This window comes from Mytilus edulis, chromosome 10, assembly GCF_963676685.1.
Source record: "Mytilus edulis chromosome 10, xbMytEdul2.2, whole genome shotgun sequence".
In the NCBI taxonomy this organism is placed as follows: Eukaryota; Metazoa; Mollusca; class Bivalvia; order Mytilida; family Mytilidae; genus Mytilus; species Mytilus edulis.
In genome coordinates this window covers 59,825,740-59,846,876 of record NC_092353.1, presented here as the reverse complement: position 1 = coordinate 59,846,876, position 21,137 = coordinate 59,825,740, and the positions used below count along the sequence as shown (strand labels likewise).

The 21,137-nt window shown below is 32.4% G+C and overlaps 1 protein-coding gene across 1 annotated transcript; it reads left to right on the top strand.

The window, feature by feature from the left end:
- Nucleotides 1-16,969: 16,969 nt before the first annotated feature.
- Nucleotides 16,970-20,773, top strand: LOC139492873 (uncharacterized). The gene has a single exon (XM_071281024.1). It carries the CDS (start codon nucleotides 16,970-16,972, stop codon nucleotides 20,771-20,773), a length of 3,804 nt encoding a protein of 1,267 aa, XP_071137125.1.
- Nucleotides 20,774-21,137: the final 364 nt, after the last annotated feature.

The window sequence follows — 21,137 nt, the reverse complement described above, 5'->3', positions numbered from 1 at the left end:
TGGGCTGTCGGAATAATGGCGTGTTACCAAAAAAAACAAAGTTCCGATGATAGTAAGACCCTTATTACTATACACATCCTTGATTCATGACAGTGATATATGCATTATAAACTGTATACAGAAATATACAAGATATTGACTTCTAAATTAACTTAATGTTACCTCAGTTACTGACTCCATGTTGACATTATAGTGTAATGTTGGTGTTAAATGAGATAGGTGTTGAAATTTTTCGTCGAATAACTGAATTTGGTGTGTCGATATCTTCTGATCCTCCACATGCCCCGGGCAAATCCAGAGGCGCTAACCGGGCATTCTTTTGCATCTGACCGAGAAGACTTTCAGAAGGACTGTATAGACGAATCTTTAATTGTTTTAGAACCTTCATCAGACCCGAGTCTTGCATGGAGATGGACACTGATAGACTTAAGTACTGGTACATTGTATTAACGATTTCACTACGAGGAATATCATCATCTTCAGAATGTGAGAGACAAGCAAATCCGCCAGACGACATATCCAGACAGACTTAGTCAATGATGCAAATAATATTCTTGTAGACTTGTAGCCAGACTGGTATATATATATATATAAGCAGACTGGTGGACGTGTAGGACATGAAGGCAAACTGTTAGAAACGTAATCTGGCGGGTAAACATGTATATCGACTTGTAAACACGGAGACAGACTGACGGACACATAGAGACCGCGGTTAAAACGTAGTGACTTGTGGACATAGCCAGACTGTTGAAAATCATATGGACAGACTAGGGGTCTATAAGAAAGACTTGTGAAAGTAAAAACAGACTAGTGGATGATTGAAAAACTGGTGAACATGTAGACAGACTTGTGCAAATGTAAATTGACAGAAAATATTTGTCAGCCTTCTAACTCTATTGGGTTTGATTTTCAGACTTACATGTATATGAATACGAAATCTATATTCTTTGGGGGGGGGGGGGGGGGGGTATTATGTTGTAGGGCAAGCTAGGGTAACAGTTATCAAAGCCCCCCCCTTTTTTTCAAATAAACGAATTTTTTTATTAATCTTCATTTTGTCGGATTAGAAATGTTCTATGATCTCATCTATGATTTAAGTATAAACTAAAGGACACTTTTTTACTTGGTTGTGCTATAATGGATTTAGTATTACCATTTTTTTCAGTTAAGAACAAAAATGAAAATAATGGATTATTTAAGGTTCTCTCATTAAAATATTCAACATAATGATTCTTTATTTGCAAAACAAACAAAAAACAATTTTGATTATGGCAAATACATAGACTAAACAAACATAATGAAAAATTGTAAGGTTAAATTAACTGTAATATTTATTTCCAAAATAAATTCAACATCATGTCAGCTCATCGGGTCAATTTAATTAGCCGGATATCGTTGCCTTTACCAATTATTTCACACCACATTTTTCACTAGTTTAACAAATAATTCATACTTTTTATACTGATTCAGAAGCGTTGTCTATGTGGTTTATTTATTATAAAAGTTGTAGGTCACTGGGTCATTATCAAACACTACAGGAAATTAAACAATGTATAAATTTGTCTTTGGTATACACGTCTATATACTATACTGACTAATATAAGTTCAGCAGCGCATATTTTAATATATTTCAACAAATAAACAATACATATTGTCTGTGTGTGTGTTACAAGTATGCAAGTGATCTAATTATTACAGGAAATAAATGGTTCCATAATGCGTGATTTTCTTTACTTGAAAATGGAAAAACTTGACAGAAATTAAGATAGATTTGACTTGAATGTATCTGTTGTTTTACCTTTTTTGTAAAGCAGTATATTTTGAATTTGTTAATAGTATAGAATTTTTTATTAATCTAATCAAGAACCCATAAAGGGCATCATTTTACAACACAATATGTTAGTATACTAGTATATATAATGCGACGTAGGTAAAGATTTTTCTTTATAAAATATTATCATTTCCAATTTTGATGAAAACACATTATGTGGTCAAGAGGATAGCGTTTAAAAACTAAAAAAATGCTTGCACTTCGCCATTTTTTAAGTTAAATGGTCAGTTTCATTTGGCCTTATTAACATTTTTTAGTCGAGCGTCAATGGTGAATCTTTTGTAGACGAAATACCCGTCTGTCGCAGTGGCGGATCCAGGGGGGGGGGTGTTCCGGGGGTGCGCACCCCCCCTTTATTTTTTGCCGATCAATGCATTTGTATCGGGACATATGTTTTGCACCCCCCCCCCTTTTGCCCTGGGTGCCCTGGGTTAGCACCCCCCCTTTCGAAAATTCCTGCATCCGCCCCTGTGTCGTGAATGTAAAATTTCAATCCTGGTATTTATGATGAGTTTATTTACCATATTTACAAATATCTTTCTATTAAATATACCAACCGAGCTATACACTAGCTGTTGGCGCTTTTAATCTTGGTTGCAGTATTGAAAATAAATTGTAAAAATGAAACAATGTTACTTTTCTTAAAAGAGGATTTACGTATTCAGCTTCTTTTTTTAGAGTGAATGGCAATATATATTTTTTTTTAAACAAATACATGACAGGGTGCTGCCTGAACTAAAGTGAGGGGTATCTCCAGTCAGTTATTCCCTTTATGGTATATAATCAATAAAAAAAATCCCACAAACGGGGGACCCGGACCCGGGCCCGCCCCCCCCCCCCCCCAAAAAAAAAATAATTGAACCGCCTATACCAACCGAGCTATACACTAGCTGTTGGCGATTTTAATCTTGGTGTTATTTAACATTTGCAGCTATTGAGAATAAATTGTAAAAATGAAACAATATTACTTTTCTTAAAAGAGGATTTACGTATAAAGTGGGAGGTCTCTCAAGTCAGTGAATCCTTATATAGTATATAATCAATAAAAAAATCCCACGAAAGGGGGACCCCCCCCCCCCCCCCCCCACTGGATCCGCCTATACCAACCGAGCTAAACACTTGCTGTCGGCGCTTTTAATCTTAAGCTATTGAAAATAAATTGTAAAAATTTAAGTATTTAGCTTCGTTTTTAGAGTGAATGGCAATATATTTTTTTTCTTTTAACAAATACATGACAGTGTGCTGACTGACCTAAGGTGGGTGGGGGTCTTTCACGTCAGTGATTCCCTATATAGTATATAATCACTAAAAAAAATCCCACGAGAGGGGGACACGCTCCCCCTTCCCACTGGATCCGCCTATACCAACCGAACTATACACTAGCTGTTGGTGCTTTTAATCTTGGTGTTATTTAACATTTGCAGCTATTGAGAATAAGTAAAAGAGACAACGACTCGAAAACAAGCAGACGATAGACGAAGGCAATTGGGTCTTCAACGCGGCGAGAATTCCACGCAAAATACGGATATAACAGAAAATGTTCTATAATTGCCGATCCGACACATGTATTGTAACTATCCATGCACCCATCGATTCAATCGAAAAACTCGACGTACGACCTTCGACAATAAACCAACACATGCAAAATGTATATACGTAACAATTTAAAAAATGTCCCGATGTGACAAAATGTGAAACAATAGCCTAGAGTATGTAAAAACAAGAACAAAACAAAAAACAAAATTTGATAGAAAGCAACCATTGCATCCCTGAAAAATAACTTTCAATTCAGAAACTCAAATGTATTACGATCTTAGAAATCTTAGAATTCATGGCTATAAAGCTGAAGAGAAATGTTTAAGCAAACTGAGCACTATGAGGTTTTGATTTTTTATAAGTATCAACTGCAATTTCAAGCTTATTTTATGACCTCACTTTCATCGAAGGGTATATTAATTTATCGCCTACAGGTTCGTTCGTCTACCCGTTCGTCTGTTCGTCAAGCTATAGATTGGTTTGTCTGGCTATCACCTCGTACAGTTTTTGAGTTGCAACTGAAACATTTAAGTCAAATATCCTCAAAATTCAAGGTAGTTGGATACATTTTATTATAAAATGCAGAGAGAGATCATCGTTTGTCCTGCTTCCTCTTCCGACATTTTTTTAACTATAAATTTATAGTTTTAATTAATATTTCAGAGGTTGTCTGAACATACAATTGAGATGTTCATGCATGTATTCCTATATATGCATCTTGATTTTTGTCAAATATTCTTAAATGCCAGGAAGTTGAACCTTAACAATTATGTATATAACCAGCATCTATAGAGCTACTCCTACATTTTTTTAAGCAAAGACCTTGATATCTTGTAGGATGCAGAGGCGTATCAAAGGAATGCGGTAGCAGGTGGGCCTCCCCCTTTTTATGTGTTATTGATTATAAAGAGAAGCACTGAAACATGACTGGCACAGGCCCCCTTTTCGGCAGTACTGAGACCCACTTTTGAAAATTTCTAGTTCCGCAACTGGGGTGTTTATACGCATAATAGTGATGTGCAAGTCCATATTTAGTCTTAGATACATGATTTGTTTTATTAGTTGTTGGTGGCTTTGAACTAGCTGTCAGTTAACTGCGAGTACTTTGAGATATGTTCCTATAGTGTCTTTTTGTTGGGGATGAACAAGTACCCGGCCACGTCCACTTGTAGTTTTGTCATCTGATGAGTTACGCCATTTTCAAACGATTTTAATAGTTCGTTCTTATGTTGTACTGTTATACTATTGTCCCATGTTAAGTGCATGGGGTTGGGATCCCGCTAACAGGTTTAACCCCGCCACATAATATAAGAATGTGCCTGTCCCAAGTCAGGAGCCTGTAATTCAGTGGTTGTCGTTTGTTTATGTGTTACATACTAGTATTTTGTTTTCGTTCAATGTTTTATATAAATAGGGCCGTTAGTTTTCTCTTTTGAATGGTTTTACATTGTCATTTCGTGGCCTTGTATAGCTGACTATGCGGTATTGGCCTATCTTATTGTTGAAGCCCGTAGGGTAACCTATAATTATTAATTTCTGTGTCATTTTGGTCTCTAGTGGAGAGTTGTCTCATTGGCATTCATACCACATCTTCTTTTATATATATATAGGATATTTTTTTCAAATATACATTCATATACATTATAACTAATAATTGGACTAAATCAATTATGGCTGGGGTATTTAAACGTGTCTTATAGACACACATAATTTACGTTTTACTTCTGTATTGCTTTTTGCTAAATGAAATGTATGCAAACCTATGTTGTTTTATGCAGTGGTGTCACAAGGGGGATGGGGAGGGATCTTCTGCATGCATATGTAGTTCCTCAAATTTTATACTATATTCATTTAAATCTGAATTACCCGGCATAGTTTTCTCGTTTGAATTGTTTTACATTGTCTTATCGGGGCCTTTTATAGCCGACTATGCGGTATGGGCTTTGCTCATTGTTGAAGGCCGTACGGTGACCTATAGTTGTTAATATTTGTGTCATTTTGGTCTTTTGTGGATAGTTGTCTCATTGGTAATTATACCACATCACCTTTTTTATGTAGTCTTTCTAAAACATTCGATGAACATCTTTTCATTTTCGCCAATACATTATTTTTTTTCATTCGCCCAAATTTTAGATACATGGCGTAAACACACACTAGTTAATTAAGAAAAAAAAACACACTTCTTTCTGCTATTTGCACCCGCCTTGTTCGCCATGGGACATGAATGTGTGATAATCATATATAGGCGGTATGATATAACTTATAATTTTTTGTGAACGGGATGACGATCGGAATTCATTTTTGTTAACTTCGGAAATTAGTACATACATGTACATGTAAAAAAAAAAGTTCTTATTAATAATCGTGTCAAAAATATCGCTCTAATATATATTTTGACAACCTGGCAGTCAGCACTGTTCTTCTTTATAATTCTTAAATGTATCACCCTACGCGACATGCGTTGCGGTAGAAATAAAACTTTTTCATGGGCGTCCGAACGTGTCCGTGTTTCTGTCCAGCCACCTCTCATGTAAAATTCTTTGTCAATTGTGAATCAAACTTATATCAGAGATGAATCGTCACAAATGGCTCGGACCAGTATTGAATTTCAACATTTTTTAAAATATTCGATCTCTCTTTTGCACCGATTATTATTACTATTATCATCATTATTGAGGGGGGGGGGGGCAAGGGGTTTAACTGTTATGCTGTTATGGGGCATTTTAATTCTTTTTTATCTGTTATTCTGAAAATATATTTACTGTTAGCTGTTATTGTCTTATTCTTTGTTAGCTGTTATATGACTATTATCTATTTTGTTATCTGTTATTTTGAGAATCTATTTGCTGTTAACTGTTATTGAAAATTGGAATGTTAGCATTTTGACAGCCAATCTTCCGTAGAAATTGAAGATTATTGAAAATTGTGATTTGAATGGATAATAGTCTCATTGACACGCTTACCACATCTTCTTACAATGTATATCTGTTGGGGTCTTTCTACTGGTATTATAGGGTGGCCCTGTATTTGCAGAAGAATTTCAGTAACATACATCACATAAACATATAAAATCAATTGGACCCAGGACCATTCCAGTATATATTATTATTATCCTTTGTAATAAATTCCATTGTCTGTGAACATGTAGCATTTTGTACAAATTATAATTCACTTATTACTTGTACAATAACTCATAGTATGGATTTTGTTATAAAAAAAGCATTGGTACACCCTATAGATTTTTTTATTCAATGACCACATAATAATCTTTATGTTGTACTATTACACCACTGTCCCTGATTAGGGGAGGATTAGACACCAACTAGCATGCTAAAGTTGATGCAGTCACATTCTGTATTTGCCTATTTCCACGTCAGGACTGAGCGTCAGGAGCCTGGATTTAGTGGTTGTACATGTAGTTTGTAACTGTGTTACTAAGTTTCTCGTTCACTATTTTGTGGATAAATTAGGCAGTTAGTTTTCTCCTTTGAATTGTTTTACATTACTAAGTGGTGTGGGTTTGAATTATGGCTTTGGGAATTATACAACATCTTTTTCTTTTAGTATTTAAATTATAAGTGCTAATCCCTCTCTTTTCATTAACATGAAAGAGAACCCTGACCACCATATATTTAAAAGCTTTTTAACTGCTTCACATGGCGAAAATTGAAGCTCAGAAACCATTGATGCAAACACAGATGTGTCTTCAGTTTAATTTTTCGGTAAATACCCTTTTTAAATCCCACAGCTTCTCCAATGCTGTACCCAAATTTTTCATATTCTATAATTTCACATAAGATACATGATTGGTGTTTCACTTGGTGTCATCCAAATTTTCACTATGTCCAATTTCTATTATACTATCAGAATTTTCACTTCAGTCAATTTCTATTATCAGAATAATCATAACTGGTATGCGTGTTTCAGTTACATGTCCTGTCTCCACTGATCTGGGTATTTTTGTATTTTATAAGTAAGTTTTATCATAAGGTCATTAAATAAAAAAAATATATTGTGCATCAATGTTTTTTTTTATTACTTGTAAAGTATATATATGACATATATTGCTTTTCAGAAGAAAAAAAATCAAAAAATCAAATTGATAATAAAGTGTCACTGGCTGCACTATTTTTAAAAATTAAATAAAAAAACCTAAATCATTAAAAATTGATCCCTCAAATGCCGTGGATTAAAAATATCCCTATATCAAAAACAGAAACCAGTAATTTCGTTCAGAAAAATTCAACATCCATACTATAACTTATTGTACAAGTTACGGAAAAAATCAACCAAGGCAGAACTGCCTCAACGGCCGGAACGTCTTGTTTACACAAATTACAATTTTCTAGGTCCATACCACAAGTTATATACTAAGATCTACGAGTCATCTACTGGATTGGTCCTGGACAGATCTATTTTCATATTTCATTTACTGTTATCTGTTATTATCCCTTTTCAATTCCTTGTTATCTGTTTTTCACCAAATCAATTCACTGTTTTGCTGTTATGGGGACCCCCCTTGTCCCCCCCTCATTATTATTACAAACCTCTACTGTTCGCTATTTATATACACATGTTATAAATTGTCATAATAATTGTTGTTCCTTGCAAATAGGCTGCTGTCGTTTTCATCTGGCGCAGAAATAACTGGTTTGTGTGTGTGGGGGGGGGGGGGGGGGGGGGGGGTTCCAGTCTGTTGGGCTAGTAGAGAGAAAACTCAAGTGAAATTGGTAAATGGCTATCGCAGTTTTGCGGTGACCATTCCTTCCCCCATGAAATCGAGGATTGCTTCACGTTTGACATTATATCTGACGCTCGAAGCCGTCATCCATGCATTCTAAGATGTTGTACTTGTATATGCTGAACTTCAAGTTAGCCATCTCATTGCTGGTCGGCTGCACGCGTTGAAAACTGTAAGAATAACGGTGCAGTTTTTCATGGATGTAAACAGAGTGCTTTTATCTTAATTTTACTGGTATGTTTTTAAACAGTTATACCATTGGCATTGTCCCACGTTAGGGCGATGGTTGGGATCCCGCTAACATGTTTAACCCCGAAACATTATGTCGGTAATGTGCCTGTCCCAAGTCAGGAGCTTGTTATTCAATGGTTGTCGTTTGTATATGTGTTTCATATTTGTTTTTCGTTCATTTATTGTACAAAAATTAAGCCGTTCGTTTTCTCGTTTGAATTTTTTTACATCGTCAGATAGGGACCTTTTTTAAGCTGATTATGAGGTATCGACTTTGCTCATTGTCGAAGCCAAATGGTGACCCATAGTTGTTAATTTCTGTGTCATTTTTGTCTTCTGTGGGGAGTTGTTTCATTGGCAACCATACCACATCTAAATTCTTTTTTATAATCCTGCTCGGAAGCCTACTTTCACCTCCTCTTGAGTATGTTACAACAGTTATATACATGTTATGATTGACAATTTATGACTTATGTACTGGCTAACGGAAGAGATTTATAATGATCAAAACGACCCTGTAAGTAACATGTACACAAACAACGCAAATGAAACACAAATTCGGCAAAAAAGAAATAAAAAAAAATCAGCGAAAAAGAAATGCAGATCAGACCTGTGCAAATGATGAGTAATCAATGATAGCGTTAAATTAGAATTTGAATGTTATGGTCCCATATCATGGTTTAAAAGAATTAGGGACCAAAAACTGGCCATAATAAGCAAAACAACGTTTTTCTGGTTTCCGGACAATAACTTGTGTAAAAGTGTATTGATATCTATAAAATTATACTACAAATATTTGCACAAGGGAGGGAGGGTTGGGTTTTATTTTGTTGGTTATAGCTCAAACCGTTCAGGAGTAAAGTGCAAACAAGAATGTAAACACAATACACGGATGTCCAACTCGCACTATCATTATCTATTTTCAGTAGATAGTGAAATTGGGGCCAAAACTCTAATTTGGCATTAAAATTAGAAATATCATAGTATAGGGAAAATGTGTACTTAGTTTCGAGTTGATTGGACTTCAACTTTATAAAAACTACCTTGACCAAAAACTTTAACCTAAAGCGGGACAGACGGACGACGAACAGACGAATGGACGCACAAAGCAGAAAACATAATGCCCCTCTGCTAGCGTTGGTGAAGAATACAAATGGGTATTTTTAATGATTTTCGGAATATCAGTATACTAGTAATAATATCTATAATTTAAAGCACAAGATTCATAAGACCCAGAGGCCCCCTCCCCATTTTTGTGGGAACAAAATGGTTGATTGTATAGGGAATCACTGAATCATGAATGGAGCGCCCCCTTTTAGGTCAGTCGACGGGCCCCTCCTTATGAAAAATTATGCATGGATCCGCCACTGAGGTTTCATTCCACAAAAGAAAGGTTGGGTCGATTTAGGGGTTAAGGATATATTGCTTAAAATTGTTATAATAATAGAGGCCAAAACAAGACTTTTTGAATACTTTGTAAAACCTAGATAGTTATTAATCAAAGAAACAAAAACCCTTTACTTCTCCGAAATCATTCCAACTGAAAATGTCAGTTTAGTTGTATACATAGAGATGAACGCGTTACGGACATAATTTTGCATTTACTAATCAATACTTGTTGAGTTGTACAATTCATATTTCACTAACTGTTTTTCAATTTTCACTGAAGTTATATAAATATAATATATATGTTCGTGTTCCTAAATTCATGTCTTTAATGTGTAAAGATGTTTAGTAACTTTTTATCACAGTAGTATTGTCAGTTAAAATATTTTGGTTAATCTTTGGTGATGTATTTTTTTCCCTTAAGTTAAAGGTACATAGAGCAATATGATCTCTTTTTAAAATGCATCAATATACTTTTCTATTGAACCGTCTAAAATATATTATAAGCTTATATAACACATTCACCTTTTAAATAATTTCAATACATCAGTTTTATTTAAAATTAAAGATAATTCTTCTTCTGAACACCCCCCCCCCTTTTTTTTTCTTCTTTTTTTTATATGTTGTATCGAAAAGAAAGGATCTGAATCAGAATTTACATCTATTTTTATCTGTGATCATGTTTCATTGAACGCAGCTGTGTACCTAGTTGCATGGGGTTGATATAAATGACATGTTAATTGGAAGTTATGCAGTTACTGATAAGTTTCCTTGTCAGTTTTACTGGATAATTTAAGAGTGTTAAGGCCAATTCAGACTGGAGCGTTGTCAATGTGCACAACTTGTGTTTTTAAATTATAAAATTTCAATAGCAAGGTCAACATTCCAAAACTGAATGATTACCTTTGGAAGACAAAAGTTTAGTCGGAAGAATAGCCTGCTACAATATTGTACAGATGCTCGAAAAGCATCTTTAACTGTTGTTTTTGGGAGAGGAGTCGTCAAAATTATAAAAGAGGATGTGTCAAATTCAGAGGCGGATTTAGAGGGGACCAGGGAGCCCCCCGGGTTTCTGGGGGAAGTTTGGTTGATTATATAGGGAATCACTGAAGCATGACCAGAGCGGACCACCCCCCCCTAATCTTAGGCAGTCAGTGTGCCCCCCACGTATAACATTTCTGGATCCGTTATTAAATTCCCTATTCTCATACTATATATTTTTCTTATCATGGAACTTAATGCATTAATTCCCAGGGGAAGGCTATAGGGATAGCTTGAATAGGTCTTTCAAGCTTCATTAATATATGAAAAGGGTGGGAAATTTAAAACGGTCAGGGTTATTTCTAATTAAGTGTCTGATGCTAGTAGTATTTATCGTGTTGCGGTTAAAACCACATTAAAATTTTGTAAATGTGTCAGATGTTTCCGGCATTATTTGTAAATTTGCACCCATTTGACATCAAAAATAGACTGTAGGAATTTGCAAGTGTCGATAAGCTTTGTTTTAAAAATGTTTTAAGAGGGAATGGCAATGTAGCGCAAATCAGATCATTATATAGGTGTAGGTCTCCATTTTGGTATATAAATATCTGGAAATATACATAGACATGTATATCATGTTTAAACAAAAATATACATTAGAAAAGGGACAGGTTATAAGCAGATCCGGGTGGGTGGGGTTAGGGGGGGGGGTCGACGGGGTCGCCCCCCCCCCATTTCCTGAAGAAAAGGGTTGATTATATAGGAAATCACTGAAGCATGACTAGAGCGCCCTCCCCTTAAGGTCAGTCATTGCCCCAAACCCCTAATGAAAAGTTCTGGATCGCCACTGCAGGTACATGGAGTCTTAATGGCTGACATCTACCTCCAAATAAATGAACAAATTAAATTCAAGATTAAACGGCCTTTTGGGAATAACTTTTTTGAAATGCCTATTTATTTTGATATTTATAAACATCATACAATAATATTTCAATAAAATCTTACTCGCAATGGGGATTCCTTGAAAATAAAGAGAAATTGTCTTTCAAATGACAGCACGCAGAACATGTATCTATATACATGTATGTTTACTGTACGGCTTCGTTATCGATCCGTAGCATACCACATCGTCTTGGTTACATGTATATGCATAATTGTGTAAATTATGTTTGCATTTTAACCCGTTTGGGTATTATGGTTTGCAAAAAGATTATCAGCTAATTAAACTACTTATTTGGGTTTTTTGGGCCGCTAATTTGGGCTTAAATTTTATTTAAAAATTACCAACTTGACTGCCAAAAAAAATCTAAAAATGTATATATTATAGTCCAGGCATGTTTCATATTAAAGAATTCCCATAATCAAGTTCTTATCAATATTAAAGTCAAACATCGAGTAAGAAAAGAGAAGATAAATGTTTAAGTATCGAGTTAACAAAGTAGGTTCACATTGTCGATCGGACTCAATCAACACTGATCGATGAAGCCACCAGAAGATTGATTTGACTCGTTCAACGAAAATGTTCGGGTGTCTATCTTGCTTGACACTGATTCCAATTTCTATGCGATAACCTTTGAAAGTCAATAAAATTCGAATAGGGATCAAGAAGTAGAATCCATGCACTAGATATTCGTCGGGAAATGTTAGTATATATAGAGAGAGATCAAGAAAGGTCATCATACAAATATTTGAGGTAAACGGACAGAAAGTCACAGGACAAAAGTCACAAGACAGAAAGTGAAAATTTGATAGGACAAACTAAGTCACACTTACAATCAGTCACGCCGTTGCCGAGGAGGCATTAATTTTTAACCTTGTCTGTTCGTACGTATACGTAAAAATGTACTAATCTTATCGGGGCCTTTTATAGCTGACTAGGCGGTATGGGCTTTGCTCATTGTTGAAGGTCGCATGATGACCTAAAGTTGTTAATGTCTGTGTCATTTTAGTCTCTTGTGGACAGTTGTCTCATTGGCAATCATACCACATCCTCTTTTTAATAAATACGTCCGTACGTTCAAAAAATGTATCCGTTCTTTAACTTTAGTTTGCCTTAACCAAATGTAAGAATCTCACACACAATGCTTATCACCACATAACACATATCAAGTTTGAATTTTGGTCTCAATAATTTTCACCGTTCCAGAGTTATGCCTTTTACAAATATGCAAAATTGCTGAATATTTCGTTTCCTGTCTCTAACTCAAATTTGCCTCAACCAAATGTTATGAAGTTTAAAAATGCTTACTGCACAAAACTCACATCAGGAACACACTTTTAATGTTCTTGATTTATGAGCCTTTATAACGTCTTATGCAAGCGGGGGGATTATCTGCATATGGCCCATGCACACATTCCCTATTTAGTTTTTTTATTAAGAAAACTAATCTCAGAACTAAATTGTGACTATTTTGCCAAGTGACTTTTTGTCCGTGACTTTTTGTCTAGTGACTTTCTGTCCTACATATTTTAATGGTCAGTACTTGATAAGCTTGACTTTTACTTGATAAATAAATATATACGACGCTTGGAGCTCAATGCCATTAATCTGCGTTTTATCTGTTTTCTAGATTTATTCGAACAATACTTCTTTATCACTGGCTGACTACTGCCACCATTAATAAATCCAAACCTGACCTATATTCGACTCTACCAAACTCGATCGCCTTTTGATTCCTATACTTAACCATGCACATGCACGAGTACAAATGATCGCTACAAGACTCTATGAAAGATATCCACATAGATAGGAAGATGTGGTATGAGTGCCAATGAGACAACTCTGCATCCAAGTCACAATTTATAAAAGTAAACCATTATAGGTCAAGGTACGGTCTTCAACACGGGGCCTATGCTCACACCCAACAACAAGATATAAAGGTCGATAAAAAATTACTGGTGTAAAACCATTCAAACGGGAAAAAACAACGGTCCAGGTCTGATCTATATATATATAAAAAAAACGATAACCGAGAAACACTCTTTCGATCGAGGTATAATATATATCTGTTATTAGGGGCTGAAGGGTCCTGCCAGTCCATTCCATTATTCAAAATATTCATTTCATTATTTAAAATTGGCTATTTTTCAATGTTCACGCGTAATTCGTTAGTTTTCTCGTTTGAATTGTTTTACAATGTCTTATCGGGGCCTTAAATAGCTGACTATGCGGTATGGGCTTTGCTCATTGTTGAAGGCCGTACGGTGACCTACAGTTGTTAATGTCTGTGTCATTTTTGTCTTTTGTGGATATTTTTCTCATTGGCAATCATACCACATCTTCTTTTTTTTATATTTCCTCATTTTTACGCATGTTACACAATATACCACTCCTTTAGCCCCCCACAAAAAAAAAAAAAATTATCTTCAATTTTTGGCCCCCCATTTTAAAGAAAAAAACCCCTTTTTACATCCAAAATAAAAATTTTACCAACATTTTTGTGTGATTTTTAACTTCAAAATTAAGAAGAAAAAAAAACACACTTTGTATTTATACCCCCCATAAAAAAATAAAAAAATTTTTTTGTAAAGAGCACACCAAAACCTTAATCCTGGGTTTTTTTATAAAACTTATTTTTTCCCCTAAGGGGAGTAGTATAGTACTTGAACGACTCCAGCACCCCCCTCCAAAAAAAAAAAAAATTTGACCCCCAAAAAATTACCCTCATTTCAAGTAAAAGAGCCCTAAATTTTCATATAAAACAAAGCAAAAAAACACCCCAAAAACACCAAATTTTCTTACTCCCAAAAAAAAAAAAAAAAAAAAAAAACCGGGATAACAGGCAGAGAAAGAATTCTGTGGGATTTAAGAGAAAAAATAATTTCCCCAGTGCGCCCCAACCTTTTTAATTAATTTTATCAATATAGTCTAGTAATAAAACGGATCAATACTACTACAACTTAAATTGCTTTTTACATTTGTGAAGTGCTATATACAAAATCAATCATTGGAAATATTTACATGGTTGTTAAGAGTATGTTTACATGTTGCCTAGACAATGTTGTCATCACATGTAAACATATAGCAGACTGGTGCGGTCTTTCGTTTCAAATTAACAGTGGTGAGACATTAATTTTACCTTCAAATCAGTGTGAACGTGAAGCAGATATGGAATCAGAACAACAATGGACTGTTACCCAAAAACAATTGATTAATGATTATAGAATTTACTATCACAATATGGGATTGTTGGTTAACGAAATTGATTCAAATGGACCAACCGGAAAGATGCCGAAGCTTCCTAAAAAACCTAAACAACGGCTTAGTGACGTTTATGGAAAAGTGAATAAGGAAAAAATGACCCCCCTAGAACTGCACAAATATCTAACAGACAACATTGCTGATATTAACCGCACAATTTCTAGAGAAACATTCTGCGACGGTTATTTGCATTTTGACAATGAGAGTGAGACGATCATTGTGGAAAAATTAAATAAAGGGATACGAAATTTAAAACGGCAGGATGCTCAAACACTTTTAATTCATATTAATTTTGGACAGTTTTTAAATCTTACCAAAGCCTGGCTGGAAAATGAAAGGAAAGAAGGAAGAATTCAACAATCTTGGTCTGCATGGTTAAAAGAGAAGACAGGGTATTCCGATGACCACGCGAGGAAGCTACGTGCTCTCGCAAAGGTTCTTCACGGATACCCTAATTTTTTAAATGTGGGATTACCTCTAAATTTCATTTTGAGAAAACTAAAAGAAATTGAAATCATGCTACAAATTCCAGATTTCAATGCATTCTGGAGAGTACCTGTGGTTCTACCAACCACCAATACTCTTCAATCATCGCAAGACGATACACTTACACTGACTGCTTCCGAGTGACTTTTTTAAATGCTATATTTAGAAACTTAGAACTTTCTCAATCTGTAATTGTGTTTTTAATATAGTATATGTGATATTGATTTTCTTATTCCATATAAGGAGTAATTATACATGATCAGTGGCTGGGACAACTTTGTATATATTCCGTATAAGGAATGACTATTTCTCAATGCTATATTTAGAAACGGTTATGCATAACCGGGTAACTTTTAGTGGATGTGACAGTTCTAACTTTGAACAGTGATATTATGTTTATAGTGTTTGATTTGTATGTATTCATTGCACTTTTGTTTTCAAATTAAAATTTTGAAACTGATTATTGTTTTGGTAATAAATTAACCGTAAGTAAAGGAGGAGCGAAAAACCAAAGGGACGTTATATCTCATAAGTAAAAAGTAAATCGACAAAGCCATGGCTAAAAAAGAAACAGACAAACAGACAAACAACAGAACACAAAATACAACACAGAAAAAAACCTAAAGACTGAGAAACACGAACCCCACCAAAAACCGGGGTGATCTCAGGTGCTCTGGAAGGGTAAGCGGACCCTGCTCCACATGTGGCACCTTTCATTTAGAAAGATCTAAAACTTAGTCATCATTAATTCTTGTTTATAGAAAGCACCTGTTATTTCTTCGCCTTTTAAATCAATTATTTTATAAGTAAAAGGAATTGTATTTAAAACTTTTTCAATTACAAATATTTCTTTAGTCCAACGAGTAGTATAACCCTTTTCAAATTTACCCTTCTTTTTTGTTATTCTTACTCTAGTACCTGCTTTAAATTTAGGTTTTTTAATTTTCTCTTCCTTTTCTGGATATAAATTTTTATACACTGTTAATTCATTTTTTAATTTACTTGCTTGAACAGGTGTCATTTTAATTGAAGAATGTACTGTATTATTATAATTTTTAACTAATTTATCTAATATATCATAATATTTTAAAGTTTCATTAGCAGTAAAGTATTTATACATATGTTGTTTCATTGTTCCTATCCATCGTTCCACTACACTGGATTTTTCTTCATTCTCAGTTGAATATAACTTTATGTTATTATCTTTTAACAATTCTTTTACTTGTCGATTATAAAATTCAGATCCTTTATCTGACCAAATATACATTGGTTTTCTTTCTTTAAATAATGTTTTAAATGCTTCACTTACTGCTACTCCTGTTTTATTTTTCAATGGAATCAACCAACCATATTTACTAAAAACATCTATAACTGCTAATAAATATTTATAGTGTTTATTTTGTTTTGAATATGGTTGCATATCTATCAAATCAACTGCCCATGTTTGATCTATTGAATTAACATAAACACGTCTTTTAGGAAAAGATTTTATAACTCTATGATGTAATTCATCTGCTAATTTATTTGTTAGATTTGTTTTAGACATTTTTAAGTAACTAAAATGTTTTCTTAAAAAATGGAGGCAAAAAAGGATAAAATTTTATCCAAGCTAGGAGATTCATATAAACTTGTTTTGACAAAAGAATATAAACATAAAGCAAGTATTTATGTATTTAATTATAAAATTAGTCTAAAGGATGAAAAACAAGAAACATTTACAAATGCTTTTGATCACATGGTAGACTATTCCATAAAAGATTACCCTAATGGAAGAATTAAAATAGTACCTATTCATGAAATCATAAGTACTAAACATAAAGGCTGGCCTATAAGAACATATAATACAGTTAAAAAGTTATTCATGGATCAAATGGAAAGATTATTAAATAGTGCTGAAGAATTAAATTTAGAAGAAGTTATTTTTGAAGTTACTATTATACCCAATAAAAGAGGAAAAGGTAAAGCTTTAAAAATATTAGATGTCATAAATAAAAGAAGTATTATCCAAATAAAAAATGATGATACAATATGTTTATCAAGGGCAATTGTAACTTCTTTAGCTTCAAACAAGTTGTTAGAAAATTTTACAAACTCACAATTAAAACACATTAAAGAGGGTAGACCATTACAAAAAAGAGTTGCTGAAGATTTACATGAACAATCAGGAGTAGAAATAAAAGAAGAAGGTAATAATTTAGATGATTTAAAAGCTTTTGAAAATTATCTTAATATTGGAATAATTGTTTTTACATCAAATAGTACAGAATATATTGTATATAATGGTAATGAAGAATATAATGAACAAATATATTTATATTATCATGATGAACACTTTGACACTATAACAAATATAACAGGATTTTTAGCTAAACGTAGGTTTTGTAAAGTATGTTTAATTGGTTATACTGAACAACATACATGCAAAGATAACACAGTAACAACTATCAGAAAACAACATATTTGTGATAAATGTAACAAAACATATACAGGCCCTATAGGGAAAAATCACAAATGTGGTGAAAAAATATGTTTAATATGTTATGAAAAATACACGGAAAGTAATGAAGAACACTTATGTTATATGAAACCATCAGTACCAAAACAAGTAAAAAATAATAAATATATATATTTTGATTTTGAAGCAAATCAAGAAACAGGAATACATATAATGAATTTTTGTATAGCTTACGATTTAGAAAATATTTATTGTTTTAAAAATAACTATGTAAAAGTATTTAAATGTGATTTCAATATTGATAATTTAAACTTGTTAGAATTAAACATAGATGATTGTTTTAGTGATGTAGAAAAAATTCCCTTTAGGGAATATGAAACCCCTATAGGAAATTCTGTAATAGACAACTTTTGTAAATATTTCATAAGAGACAAATTTAAAGACTACACTTTTATTTCACATTATGGAAAAGGTTATGATATGCAACCGATTTTAGGATGGATAATAAAAAATAAAATTGAACATAGTATTATTTCTTCAGGATTAAAATTAACATTTATATTTATTAAAGGAATAAATTTAAGATTCATAGATTCTATAAATTTTACATTATGTGGATTAGCTGCTTTCCCAAAAACATTTGGATTTGTGGGTAACAAAGGTTATTTTCCACATTATTTTAATACAACAGAGAATCAAAAATATAAGGGAATTTATCCTGATAAAGAATATTTTGGTTATAATACTATGACAATTAAAAATAAAGAATTATTTGATGAATGGTATAATAAAGTTAAAGAAAAAGAATTTAAATTCAATAAAGAAATATTTTATTATTGTCTATTGGATGTTTTAATTCTTGCCAAAGGTTGTACCTTATATAGAAAATTATTTTTAAATATAACCAATAATTGTATCGATCCATTTCAATATATTACAATTGCTCAATGTTGTACAAAAATATTTAAAACATTAATGTTGACAAATGAAACAATTGGAATTCACAAAAAGATGACAATTAAAGAAGTACATTCACAAAAATCAATACAATGGTTAGAGTATATTTCTTTAGAATATAATATAATGATTCAACATGCTAAAAGAGGAGGTGAAAAGAAATTATTCATTAATAATAAATGTTATAAAGTCGATGGTTATTATTATGATAGAGAAAATAAAATGCGTAATGTTTATGAATTTTTTGGATGTTATTGGCATGGATGTACAAAATGTTATAGTCCTGAAGAAATATGTAAAAAAGATAGAAATAAAAAAACTATGAAAGAGTTATATGACCAAACTAAAGAAAGACTTAAAACTATTGAAGATTATCTAAAACCAAATGTAAAAATTCATACAATATGGGAATGTGAGTTTGATCAACAAAAATATCCTGAAGTTGATCCACATTTAAAACCTATTGATAAAAGAGATGCATTTTATGGAGGAAGAACAGAAACTATACAATTATACAATAATCTTTCTGATTTAAAAGGTAGATATGTAGATTTTTGTTCTCTGTATCCATCAGTAAATAAATATTGTAAATATCCTATAGGACATCCTATTACATATACAGATATTTCTGTAGATGATTATATAAAAAATCCCCATAGGAATTATTTTGGAATAATGAAATGTAAAATATTGCCACCTAAAGGATTGTATCACCCTGTTTTACCTTATAAACAATCAACTAGTGATAATACACATAAATTACTTTTTGGATTATGTAGAACATGTATGAATAAAATATCTTTTAAATGTAAACACATAGATGCGTCAAGCGATCCTACTTTAAATAAACATGATAAAATACATGAAATAAAAAGATGTAAAGAATGTAAAAATATTAAAAATGAAAAATGTATACATTCTGATGAGGAAAGAGTTATAGTAGGTACATGGTCTACAATAGAAATAGATAAAGCAATAGAAAAAGGTTATAAATTACAAAAAATATATGAACTAGAACATTTTGAAAAAACATCTACAGATATATTTAAACTTTATGTAGATACGTTTATGAAATATAAACAAGAAGCTTCAGGATGTAAATGTGATCCTAAATATTGTAAAAATGATTGTAAAAACGATAAAGAATGTAAAACAAAAATACAATACATTATAGATAATACTGCTTATGATTTAGATATTGACAAAGTTAAGTACAATTCAGGATTAAGATTTATAGCTAAAATATGTTTAAATAATTTATGGGGACATTTTGGTATGAGAGATAATTTTACACAAAAAGAATATTGTTTTACTTTAGAACATATAACTAAAATAGTATTTAATGAAAAATATAAAGATATAAGTACTATGATATTAGATGAAGATATTGTTTTAACAGAATATAAAAATAAAGAAGAATACTCTAAACCTAATCCAAGTGTAAATGTTTATATAGCTTTGTTTACAACAGCACATGCTAGATTAAAATTATACGAACTATTGGATATTCTACAAGAAAGAGTTTTATACATGGATACAGATTCTTGTATTTATAATGATGATGGTTCTGAAGCTTGTAAAAAGATAGAAAGTATGATGGGAAATAAATTAGGAGATTTAACAGATGAAATTGTTTCAAAACATAACGCTAATCATATAAAACAATTTATATCTGCTGGTCCAAAAGATTATTCTATGAAACTAGATACAGAAAAACTAGTTAGCTGTTGTAAAGGTTTTAGATTAAATGCTGAAGTTGAAGAAAAGATTACATTAGATAAAAAAATAAAAATAGTTACTGATGAAAATGAAAAATATGAAACTGTAAAATATAATAATATAAAAATAGGAAAAGATCATCAACTTAAAACAGTTAAACAAGTTAAAGCTTATGATTATATGTTTGATAAAAGAATGGTATATTGTGAAAATGAAAATCTAATTAGAAGTTTTCCTTATGGATATTAAAAATTATATAATTTAAATTTTCATTTTAAAAAATAAAAGACTAAAAAATGATTGAAGCTTATACTGAGAAAGATGATCCTGACGCTAAAGTTATATTAGGAAGAATAATGTTATCAGATTATCAGATATGTTGTTTAAGAGATGATGGAGAATGCCCTTTAACTTCAAAACAAATGGAAATAATGGAAAAGTTTGAGGGTAAAAAGTTATCTAAGTTTCCTCCTGGTTGGGATGCTTTTATTAGACCAGATAAAGTTTATGAATATGTTTTTGAAAAACCATGTCCTGAAATTTCTTTTTAAGAATTTTTTATTTTATTTTATTATTTCTCTATACCCCCTAAAAACAGAAAAAGTACAGGAAT

Coding starts and splice junctions, on each gene's coding strand:
- LOC139492873 (XM_071281024.1), top strand. CDS start 16,970: ATGGAGGCAAAAAAGGATAAAATTTTATCCAAGCTAGGAGATTCATAT.